Genomic DNA, 12,173 nt, shown 5'->3' with positions numbered 1-12,173 from the left:
AGTCCCTGTACCTGTTACTAGGGAACCCACTTGGACACTGAGCTGCTACGGGCTACATCTGTACAGGAGTTCTAGGTATTTCCATGCATAGTCCTTGGTGGAGTATTGGTCTCAGAAAAGACCCTTGGGCCCAGATTTTGTGGTTTTTTTGCTCTCTTTAGGTTCTGAGCTCTTGTCACTCCAGGTCTTTCTATCTTGTAGGGGAGTACTGTTAAGAGATTGAATGAATTTCAGAAGAGACTTTGAACTTAGACTTTTAAACATTGTTGAGAATGTAATAGATTATGTCTGAGGGCTTTTGAAGTTGGACTAAATTCATTTTGCATTGTTATGGCTATAAGCCTATGAGGGCCAAGGAGTGGAATGTGGAGGCTTGAATAGGAATAGCCCCATAGACTCCTGTATTTGAATGTTTGTCCCATAGAGAGTGCCACTATTAGGAGGTGTGGCCTTGTTGGAGTAGGTGTGGCCTTGTTGAAGGAAGTGTGTCATTGGGGGTGGGCTTTGACGTCTCCTACACTCAAGCTATGCTCAGTGTGGCTCATAGTCTTCCTCATGCTGCCTGTGGAACAAGATATTAAACTTGTGGCTCCTTCTCCAGCACCATGTCTGCCTACACACTGCCATGCTTTCTGCCATGACAGTAATGGACTAAACCTCTGAAACTATAAGCCAGCATCAAGTAAATGCTTTTTTTGGTAAGAGTTGCCATGATCATGGTGTCTCCTCACAGCAATAAACCCTAAGACACCATTGTTCTGCATGCTGGGTGCATTAAGCATCAGACCTCACAATTCTGGAGGCAGGAGTCTGAGATCCATTGTTGGCAGTTTAAGTTCCCTCTGAGAGATCAAGGAAAGCATATGGTCCAGGGCTCTGCTGGCTCCTGAGAACTTTTTGTTGTGTGTCAGCATTATGCCAGTCTCCACATAGATGCTTCCCCAGGGATGTCTAGTAAGGACATTGGCAATATTGAATTAGGAGCCCATCGTCATTTTCCCATGGTCTCAGATAGCAGCAATAATGTTGTTTCCATAAAAGGTCACAGTCTGAATGACTGGGCAATAGGATTTCAATGTATGGATTTCTGCTGTGGTTCAACTCCTATCAAACTCCTGGCGGTCTGGGACAAAGCAGTGTGCAAGGGGTTGCTTCCTTTTTCTGCTTTCTGCTTCTGCCCATGTTGTGGACCACATCTGCATATTAAAGCCTCCAATAAAAGAAAAAGTTGCTCATTTGTAGCTGAGTGCCCAACCTTTCAGAGCTTGTCCACGGGTGGGCGGGCCTTTGTGGCTGCGCTCATGGCAGTGGCTCTCCTTTGCCTGCTGTCTCCTGATCTCTGTCCTTACTCAGAGACACTCTCAGAACCGCTGCACACCCTCTTGTCCAGCTTCTTGGCCTGTGGCCGACAGGAAAAAGACATGCCAGTCACTCTAAAGATCCAGCCACCTTGACATTCCTGTCAGGCACACCTAGGTCAGAGGTCTCTGTTCAGGGTGAAAATGGCACTACAGATCTGAGCAGATGGAGCGATGCACACAGATTATAATTACAAAATCATAGGTGATCAATGATCATTGGAAAAAACATGGCTTGGGGGTAATAGAGCTTGTGTCTCACATGTGTAAGGCGCGCGCGCACACACACACACACACACACACACACACACACACACCAATAAAATAAGAAACAGTACTGCCATGGTAAGAAGCCATCAAGAAGAAATGCTTTCAAAACAAAGTTAACTTTATTGCATTAATTTTACACTGTAAAAGAATATGAAATGCAGCCTTGTCTAAATCCTCTTGCTGACTCTCTTGTAGACAATGTCGCCCAGGGTCATGGTCTGAAAGTCAAAAGAGATGTTATGAAATATTTTCTTGATGATTAATTGTAAAACAAACAAACAAAAAAATTGTCTCCCCAAATGGCCCCAAATGTGCTAACACATGAAAAAAAATTTTTTAAATTTACAATTTTCTTTAAGACCAGAGGAATGGCTCACAACTTTTTCTAAATCACTATGCTGGGTCTTGTCGCTTCTCTTTTCATGTGGAGGGAGGGCTGTCTCACCAGCCGTTGAATTGTTTCCTGAATCAATGATAGCTATAGGAAAGCCGTCCAGAGCAGGCCAATACAGTGTCTCAAAATTTCACTGAGCTCTGTTCCTGTACACTAGCTGCTTGTGGCTGAACACAAGCGTACGTACGTGGACACACTGGAACATAGGAGGTGCTGACTACTTTCCCTCTTCACCTTGTGAGGGAAGCACTCGAGAACATTCGCACTCCTGCTCTGCTGTGGGGTGAGCGGCCAGGGTGGGGTGAGCGGCCAGGGTGGGGTGAATGTTGCTTCGTGACTGATGCCCGTGCTCTCATGCTTGAGGGGGGCTTTCTCTTGACTTGATCCTGTCACTTAGACAGGTGTTTGCCTTCTTGACCCCCTAAAGTGCGTCCTGGATACAACGGAAAGCTGGGAGACCTGAGTGTGGGAGGAACGCTATGATTACCCTGCAAACCGGGGGCAAAACAGCTGGGCGTGGAGGATGGTTGCATATGAGGGCATGCTCAGGGTGTATGTGTTCATCAGGGGCCATAAACTTGGCAGAAAGAACAGTGGCCTCAAAGAACCAATGCCAAGTGGGCAGAGGCGTTTATTAGGCACTTGAGCTGTGGAAGAGGGGGCCTCTGTGGCTCCTTGGTTAGTGCTGGGGCAGGAGGAAAGGCTGTGGCTGTTGGTTATGCTGAGGTAATCAGATAGGACCAGCAGCGAACAAAGTCTCCCCTGTGTAAGTTTTACTCTGATGGGAAGCAGCGCTGCAGCCTCCAGGGCAGGACGTCGGCACACACCGTGAACTCTGGCACGTCTCTGGATTGAGTGGATTTCTTTCACGTTGAGTGTGCGGTAAGGCCCCATTCAAGCGCAACAGGAAAAGGGAGCTATGTTCTGCACACCCTGCTCTGTGCCTCAGCACATCATGCACTTTCCACCCTATCCTGTTTGGGTGCTGTTGGGAAAAGGGAACGTAGCAGGGAGTGGGCAAGGAGGAGAGAGGCAGAGGAGTCAGGGTTGTGGGAAGTGGCTGACTCAGAAAGTGGAAGTGGAAGGAGGGGTGAGACACCAGGTGAGCTTCCTCACCTGGGTGTGGCTTCCTCAAACACTACTCTTCTGTCTGTCAGGAAATCACCCTGATATTCTGCTGTGGTTTGGCCAGAACAAGATCGCTGTAGATGTACTGAGTGCAAATCCTGACTGTCTACAGTGTGAACAGATTCCCCTAGGGCTTGAGTAGTGAGATTAGCCCAAGAGACAGGTCCAGTTCAGAAAAGCCCTGACTGCCATCTGACCAGGTCATTGCCTTACTTTCCCTATTTGGAAAAGCGTTGTTCAAATGGTTCCATACAGTGTCTATCAATTACATGGTAAATAATGGATCTTCTTACATGGTTGAAGACATTGACAAGAGGCAAGATAGAGAGTCAAGGTCTCAGGAGGAAAAGATCCCCCAGGCTCTGGGGTGGCAGGACCAGAGTGCCAACTTACATTGGTGATTGTGTCTCCATTGAGTTCAGTCACAGACTTCATGCCTTTGAAACTTGTCACCATTTTATTGTCACCTTCCATCTTTACCACCGCCTGCAGAGAAGAGAGATCATGGCCCATGAGGAAAGGCCTAGCAATGAAGCTAATGAAGTTGGATCCATTATCAGCTGACAATGAATCAAATGCCCTGCTCATCTCCTGTTCTTTAGTCCTAAATGTAAATAGGGTATATTTATGAACGAAAGAAAATGTCAATCCTACCTAAGCAATTCTCCCCTGAAAAAAAAAAATCTAAAATAAAATGTGAAATCCTATTTCTCAAGCTTCTGGGGAAAGTGGTAATAATACTCCAATCACCAGCATCTGAGGGGAGTCAGTGTGCTTTGGTAGATGTTGCATCTTTTCTATTGTGGTGCCAGGTCCAAGCCTTATACACCAAGGATGGTAGGAAATAGAAACATAGCTGTGGCTGAGTGTTGTGGGTTTGAAATTCCAGCACTCAGGAGGCAGGGATGGCAAAATGTTAAGTTTGAGGGCAGTTTGGGCTTCAAAGCAAGATTAGCTATGTAGTTAAAAAAAAAAAAAAAAAAAAGGGAAGCAAGGGAGGGATCAAGAAAAGAAAGGAAGGGAAAAAAATCTATCAAGAGCAAAAAGACATCAGCCAAGGTTAAAAATATGTCTCTGCAATGGCCATTGGAAAAGGGCTGTCGTAAAATCCATGACACCCAACCCCTCGTCACGAGCACATCAGGAGAATCTCCTGCTCTTCACCTCGACACGCAAGACAGGCAGAAATAAGCACAACCAGAAAAGATAAAGAGACCTGGAAAGGCAGGAGCGGAGAGAACAGATTATAGTCCACTGGCTGCCCTGGTCTGTGCAGGCCTCACAGGGAGGGGCAAATGGCAGGACCCACGGCCCCTGGATCTCTCTGCTATCTCCTGTCCACTGCTCACACAGCCACAGACAACTGGCATTGCTGTTGGGAACCAGCTCCCAGGCAAGGTGGAGCTGCCCTGGCTCAGACAAAGGTTTTCACTGACACCAATTTGCCTCAGTTCTGGGCTCTCCTCAGAGCACTCAGAGAGCCAGGAGCGCTGTGTCTGGGAGACCCTGAGACTGATGATCCTGCTCTGTACCTGTTTCCCCACATGCTCCACAGTGCGAGCCCAGATGCCTGTGAGCCCTGAGACAATGAGAAATCTGTTCGCAGAGCACTCCGTGTCTCCTGCCTGAAGTAGGCTCAGTGACATGGTCTCTATTGGGAGAATTTTTGGGAAACAGGATGTAGCAGGAACATACCTTGACCTTTTCCCCGCTCATGATCTCCAGTTCACATTCCTCTCCCAAGGTGAATTCGTTATGGAACACTTTGGGCCCGTAAATGATGGTGAGTTTGACTTTCTTCCCTTCATGTACGATTTCTGACACCCCCTTGATGTCCTTCCCCTTCTGGATGAGGTCCTCAGGCAGACCTGGTAGAGACCATGTAAGGTTAGAGACTGGAGGAGCAGAGGCGGTCACTGTATGGTCCTGAGGCCCCACAAACTTCTATATAGCAGATCTGTGAGCAGTTAGGCCTTTTGCTTCTGATAGGGAAGTCAGTAGTCTCTACTCTTTTGCCAATTAGTACTATGATTTTTGAGACACAATCTCTCACAGCCCAGGCAAGCTTAACTCAATATACAGTTGGGGATGGCCTTGGGTGTCTGACCCTCCTGCTTCCACCTCTCTAGTGCTGGTTGTCATACCTGGCTTGTATGGTGCTAGGGATTGAAGCCAGGGCTTTATGCATGCTAAGAAACCAACTGAGCTGCATTCCCAGCCCACCAATTCATTTGTAATAAGGACCCTCATTTAGCCCGAGGGCCCTTTTCTCTGGGGCTCCCTGCTTATTATTCAGTCTCCTTCCTAATTCCCTCCTTCTTTAGAGGCTTTGTTCTTGGAGTGGGGACACTTCATCCTCCAGGATGTTTATCTTCCAAATCAAAGTACTCCTAAAGTGATAGGGGAGCTACTAATTAGGCCACGCACAAAGTGGGACCATGCCAGGCTGCTGTGGCCTCCGGAGTTAAGACTCTTGTGGGTAATGTACAAATATCTTTTGCCCCAGAATAGGGCTTTGCAAATTTGTGCTTTTACATGAAGGTTCACAAGAACCACCGAGTTCACAACAAGAGTGGAGGGACCTTTGTACAACTAAGGGATCCCCAAATTCACGATCTATGACTTGTCTGCAAAAGAAGCTGTGAGTCCTATGACGATCTGAATGTCCTCCTGTCCCTGCTCTTGCTGTTGCTCATCTTCTCCCTGTTGGTACCCTTCTTTGTCCCCCTTCACCCTTTGCCCACAGGGCTCTCTCTTCCTGGAACATATTCTTCTTTCCCTGGTTCCAGGTGTAGCCTTCGCCTCCACAGAATCTTCCCTCCCATACCCTGGGAGACATAGGGTGTTTAAATGGGGTCCCTGGGACCCAGCACCTGCTTCTAATGCCAACTCAAACACTGTCTCTACTAGGACCATTGCCACAGCTAATTCTGCTTTCTTGGCCCTGTTTTTGTCTCAATTATAAAATGGGAATAGAACAGCGATCAATTCCAGTTATGGTGAGGACTAAATGTGGGCATTGTATGGCAATTCCTGGTCTAGCATCATACGTATTAGGGAACACTTCATTACATTTATCTTCAAATAATTGGCCAGGATTGTACCTTATTACACTTGGTGCCCCTGGTGTATGTACAAGCATAGCGCTTGTGGTACGGTTGGCCTTCAATCAGTAATGACTAGAAAAATGAAGGAATGGGTGAGTGGATGAACAAGGTCTTGAAAAAAAGTACCAGCAGACACACACTTCAATCCAGTTCATACTCCAGTTCAGTGTCCTTTCCACTGCCTCAGGGTGGCCTTGGCCAGAGAGGAACAATACAAGTAGCAAGAGCCCAGGAAAGTCACTAAGGCACCCCTCCATTTGGTATAACCTGGTCCCCTCCTTCCACCTCAACATCAGACCTTAACTGTCTGGTGATAGTATGGTTAGACCCTCATTGCTGTTACATCAGCTTTGGCATTCCATCCAGAACTCACCAATTGCCTTCATGAAGGGCTCAAAGTTCTCTTGGCTCTGCAGTTGGTACTTGCCAGAGAAGTTCATGGTGGTGATGAGGCTCGCTTTCAACGGCTGACCACAGCAGCTCTGCCTGCCAGGCCACCCACTGTTGGCTATTTTATAAGGGGCTTCTTCCTCCTCAGATATAGGCCATAGGTCAGTGGTTGTCGATTTCTTTATGGCCAGGTTCAAACATTAACTCCTGAGAGCAATGGTCAATGATAAAAATCAGAATGGGCAAGGCAGAGGTTTGTTCTCATTCTGCAAGCATTAATTTGTGCCAATCAAGTGCAAAGCTTGTAGCAATGCACGTGTGCATATATACATATGTGTACGTATTATATGTTTGTACACTTGTATGTATGTATGTATATACATATGTGCATATATAATACATTTATGTATATGTTACACGGAGAGAAATACCTTTGAGCTCAAAACGTTTTTCATACAACCTTATGTTTGTTCCTCAACCTTTTTATTATTATACAAACATAACTTCACATATCGTCACATGTCATCATAATAACTTCACATGTCATCAGTCCCTAAAGTTGTTTTGTAATTCTGAGAATTCTTCCTCAGTGATTCCAGGCAAGCCTCCCTTTTGATGTGCTAACAAGGCCTCTACTGTCAGCAGGTGTAAGCTCTTTAAAGCAGCAGTGTGAAAAAGTAGATGCATTTTTGTTTGGTGGAGAAAAAGTCAAGGAAAGAAAAAAAGGCATCCCCTGCCCATTGCCTGCTGGTGTGTCCCATCCCTGCCTCAGAGCCAGGAGCAGGGAGCTGAGGTGGTTCATGGCAGTTTGGCTTGAACCAAACTGCCTGGGGAGAAGTCGTAGGGATGCTTCCAAAGACCTTTGCTGTTCTTGTTTGTCATGGTCTTGCATCTGAGGCAGTTCTCAGTAGGTGCCACTTCACACCCTGTCTAGCCTTTAGCACCAGCCTCTTCACTCACAGCTGTCAGCCCTCCATCTAGACCTCTCTACCTTGAGGTTACACAGACTGTTATAAATCAGAGCCTGGGATATGCCATGCCTTGATTTTAAACCTCTGATGGTCCCTACAGCTAAAGGTGCCTGGGGTATGCACTCCTCTGTGTTTGAGTCTCTGTCTCTTCTGCTGTCTGCCTCCCTGAAAATCCTCCCAGCTGGGGGAGGGAGCACTTTATAACATCACTGTCCCTATTTCTGCTGCCTCCACTCAGCTGGGCTGGCTGCTCTACATTCTTCCTCACCGTGCTCCTTCCTCAGTATTCTCAGTGGCTGGCATGTGGGGTGAGCTCCATCAGTGCTAGTTCAGGGGAAATAATCGAAAGATAACGAGGCAATGCCTCTTATGATGAAGAAGGAGAGATACGGAATAGTAAACTCAGCAGGCCAGTCCTGTAATCAGTGAGTCATAGGAGTCTTGAAGCAAGGAGACTGGAGGGCAAGCGTGAATCTGTGCATGTGCAAGGGCCTGTGGCACCTCCTGTGCGCAGTGTGTAGCTTGTGCATGTGTGCAGCTTGGCGGACAAGCCAGTGAGGATAGTGTGAACGGGGTGTGAAGTATTGCCCCAGGCCTGAGGGCCCATGTCTCTTTCCACCCGGTGTTCTTTCTCTTTTTGCTGTGACCCTGCTCTGTCATTCCAGCCTGCTAAGCCCATGGAGGGGGACTTTGCATGGAGTCTTCTCTGTTTCTGGACAGTCTCCTCCCACTTGCATTGCAATCACCCAAAGGATAAAATGCTTATCTAGCCCATCTGCCCAGCAGCAGCTCCCTACTCCACTCAGAAACCTGCTGGGTTGCCGTGTCTACCTCTAGGCCATAAATAAGGCTCTAGTCGGGCAGATCTGGGGTGGGAATGAGAAGGAGGAATTTTAACTGATGAAATCTCATGCCAGGGGCATCAGTGCCTCAGGAAGACAGCTTAGGACCAACAGCCATGCCCGCCTACAGTAGGGATGTATCTACCACTTCAATGCCTTTGTACAGACTCTCCAGAACCTCTGAAATTTGCAGCTTCTGATCCAGCCAATCATTTAAGAAGTCTTTGAATGTACACACCACATATCCAACGCCTGAGCCCTTCTCATTCATCCCTGATAGATGGTATTTATATGCACCTGTTACGGGCAAGGCCATTGCTCGGCATGATGAGAGTAGAGGCATTAGTTGAATGTAGCAGGACACAGATCTCGGCCCCAGCACAGATGACCTCTCTGCCCTCCCTGCCCAGCCTCTTCTAATAGCACTGAGGACATGAAGTGCCTCCTGGTCCACACACTGAAATAACGCATGGGAGAAGCACACATATTAAGGCAACTAGGAGCATATGTGGCCTTTAATTTTAGTTGGTAACCAAGAGTGAGACTTTGTTGGCACTGAAGCTCAGGAAGACAGCATTTTTAAAGGCAAACCCCACAACAATTATAATTTATATAAAAGCTAGGTGAGAGTCGGAGTAACCTTGAAACAGTCATTTCCAGCAGAGCACAGTTATTTCAGGCAAAACATAACAATTATTTTTGACTTATAGCTTCTTCAGGTAGTTTAGTTTATGTTAAGTTTATATAAACTTAATACACGTGGACCATCATCAGGATCATGGAAATCTCATATGTGTCACCAAGGCTAATGGGGCTGCTGTGACAGTACACACAGACAGCTGAGATCTGTCTAAGAAAACACAAGGTAGAGTCAGGACAAGATGGTGCTCCCTTGGTCACTTCAACATCAAATCAGGGCTGTCCCTGCACATCTTGTGTGTTGAGCATCTGTGTTCATTTGTAGTTACCCGACCACTTGAGCACAAGGACAGGCAAAGTGGCTCAAAGGATGATGAGAACATCAAGGTACCTTCGTGCTCTGAGCCTAGAATGTGGGTCTTTTAATGTGACTTACTGTACGAAGGGGACAATGTAGACACAGATTTCTAAGTGGTACCCTGAAGTTTTGAATTTACATATATAATGATTTATATATATAATACATATATAATGAAAAGTCTAGTCTATTAAGTTGCATTGGAATTTTGTTAGGTGATTTTGCCCCCCCCCCCACGTGAGCACGCACAAGTGTTTGTGTATGTGTGTAAATGACTGGATAAATTACTTGAGAAAGCTTGTTTGAAGCTCCAACCTGGGCAACAAGAGCCAAGATAGAGAAAGGAAAAATTCTTTCCTTGAGCTAAAGACCAGAAAGGCTGGAGGGGAAACAGAGGGACCAGCAAGGCTGCAGCAGTGCTTTGGTGACTGCCAAGCCTGCTGCCCTCTTGTTCAGTGGACAAGACTCAAAAAAACAAGTGAAAAAACAACAATAAGAGGAACCAGTGTGGGTTTAGAGCATCAAGCCACTAAGACCCCTCCCTCGAACAAAGCAGGGATTCTAAGAAGGCCACTGTTGACTCCGAGAGTGGCTCTTTACTCCAAAATGACTACTTCCTTTGTTTTAAAGCCTGCTCCTCCTCCCTCAACAGCTTCTGAAGATGGAGCTGTTGGACTGGGATATGGCCCGCAGGCACAGCTGGCCTGTGCCGGTCTGATGCCACGCAGGAGTGGAGCTATGACGATACCTGAACTCCCTTCACTAGAGCCGCCTTCTTCATAGAGAGCCACAGCCACAGGAGCGTGGGGTCATGAAGCCTGGGACTCCATGTTTTGGTGTGCCGTGATGGTTGCAGTCACACGAGAAAGCTGGATTTGTGGGCTCACTGCAGAATCTGCAGAATGTAGCTGCAGCATCCTAGCATGAGGTTGGAAATTTGAGCAGTGGCTTTATAGCAGCTGAGTGCTAGAGCAAGCAGACATGGCCTCCTACAGGTTTGTCTATCCCCTGGCGTGAGAACTGAGGATGCAGAGTTGGCCTACGAGTTTGTCTATCCCCCTAGTGTGAGAGCTGAGGACAGTTTGAGCTGGCAGCAGCAGCTCCACCCAGAAGTTCTGTTTCCTCAGAGGAGGATCATCAGCCCTGATTCTGAAGATTTCCAGATTTTGGTGCAGAAACACTCCTGCCTTCTGTATGAGGCTGTCCCCGGCCACCACACGTGTCAGACAGCGCATTTGCTGTCACTAACCTGACCAATAGGAGCTTATGCCCTCATAAGCCCTCCTCATCCACCACCTGTCCAAAGAGCTAGTCCAACAGGATGGAGTACTAGCTAGCATGCACACAGTTCCTCTCAGAGCAGCTAAACAGATAGAAATGAAGGAAGGAAGGGGAAGAGGGCAGAGAGGAGGGTGGGGGAAATCGTAGGAGCTTTACAGTCTAACGCCAAGGAAATAATCCCCAAGGTAACTGTGGTAAAGTCCTCCCCAGTCAGCCCAGCGATCAAGTGCCTGCTTTGGGAGGCTGTGTGGACAGCGTGCTCCAGATGCCATGCTCTCTCACGCACCCAGCTGCATGTGAGAAGACATACTCGTGTAAAAGCAAAATCTGACACATAAAAACCTTGCACTCGGGGCTTCTGCTGACAATAGGTGTCAAGCTGCAGCTTTCTTGGTCCTCAGCCACAGTGAAGTCTGGGGACGTCTCTGGATTGAATGGATTTCTGTCCTGTAGGCTGAGTGTGAGGTCTGCAGGCCCACCTCAGCAGCAACAGGACAAGGAAGCTATGCTCTGCACATCCTGCCCTGTGCCTCAGCACCCCACACATTCTCCACCCCATGGCTTTTGGGTGCAGTTGGGGAGATATTCAAGAGCAGTATCTTGAGGAAGGGGCATCCTTTCTAGCTCACCTGGTTTCTCACTCCTCCCATTTCCCACTTTCTGAGTCAGCCACTCCTGCCGACATCTCTGCCTCTCTCCTCCCTGCCCACTCCCTGCCACTCTCCTTTTTCCCAACGGCACCCAGAGATGGGTGGGAAGTGCTTAGTGTGCTGAGGCGCAGAGAAGGTTAAAAAAATTGGGGGCTGAAGAGACGGCTCAATGGCTAAGAGCATTTGCTGCTCTTTCATGGGGACCCAGCACCCATGTGGCTCACAACCCCCTGGAACTCCAGCCCCAGGGGATCTGCAGGCCTCTTCTTGGCTCTGTAGCCACAGACACAATACAAATGAGAACAGTAGCAAACAATGCAAAGTCACAGCTGTGCGTAGTTTTATATAAACGTTAGGTGAGCACTGGGACATAGTCCACCTATACACTGAACAAATATGAGAAGAGACAAAGCTAGCCGCAATGACAAAGCTCGTGTGGCAGTCATGAAAACATAAAACATTACAAAAGCAAAACAAAACAAAACCAAAAGAACAAAAATCCTCCGCGGCTTTGGATTTTGGTCACCTCAAAGACCGTGTCTCCTCTTCCAGTGCCACCGGCCACCTCTCTCCTTGCGTTGTCTCATCGGATGGGCAGCATGGAGCCCGTGGAGAGGAGGGAAGAGACACGCCCCTTGGCAGCCAGGGTGTGTATTGTTACTGTAACAGCAGGCACGTCTGCACTTGTGTGGGACCCCAACGTGCCTGCAGCGCCAGTGCACCTACTTCCTGGGCACTTGGGACAGAGGCGGTGTCTGAGGAGCTCCTGCTTCCCTCCGATCTGG

General features: G+C 47.8%; 1 protein-coding gene across 1 annotated transcript; it reads right to left on the bottom strand.

Annotated features, from left to right (window-relative positions):
* Positions 1-1,728: 1,728 nt before the first annotated feature.
* Positions 1,729-6,762, bottom strand: Fabp1 (fatty acid binding protein 1). The gene is made up of 4 exons (XM_055596323.1): positions 6,631-6,762; positions 4,846-5,018; positions 3,544-3,636; positions 1,729-1,846 (listed from the first exon to the last, which is right to left on the bottom strand). Exons 1-4 carry the CDS (start codon positions 6,695-6,697, stop codon positions 1,796-1,798), a joined length of 384 nt encoding a protein of 127 aa, XP_055452298.1. The 5' UTR covers positions 6,698-6,762; the 3' UTR covers positions 1,729-1,795.
* Between the last annotated feature and the right edge of the window lie 5,411 nt (positions 6,763-12,173).

The sequence above is a fragment of the Psammomys obesus genome, unplaced genomic scaffold (assembly GCF_907164565.1).
Source record: "Psammomys obesus unplaced genomic scaffold, mPsaObe1.curated_primary_1811, whole genome shotgun sequence".
NCBI lineage: Eukaryota > Metazoa > Chordata > Mammalia > Rodentia > Muridae > Psammomys > Psammomys obesus.
The sequence above is the reverse complement of the archived record's forward strand: the minus strand, read 5'-3'. Positions and strand labels throughout refer to the sequence as shown.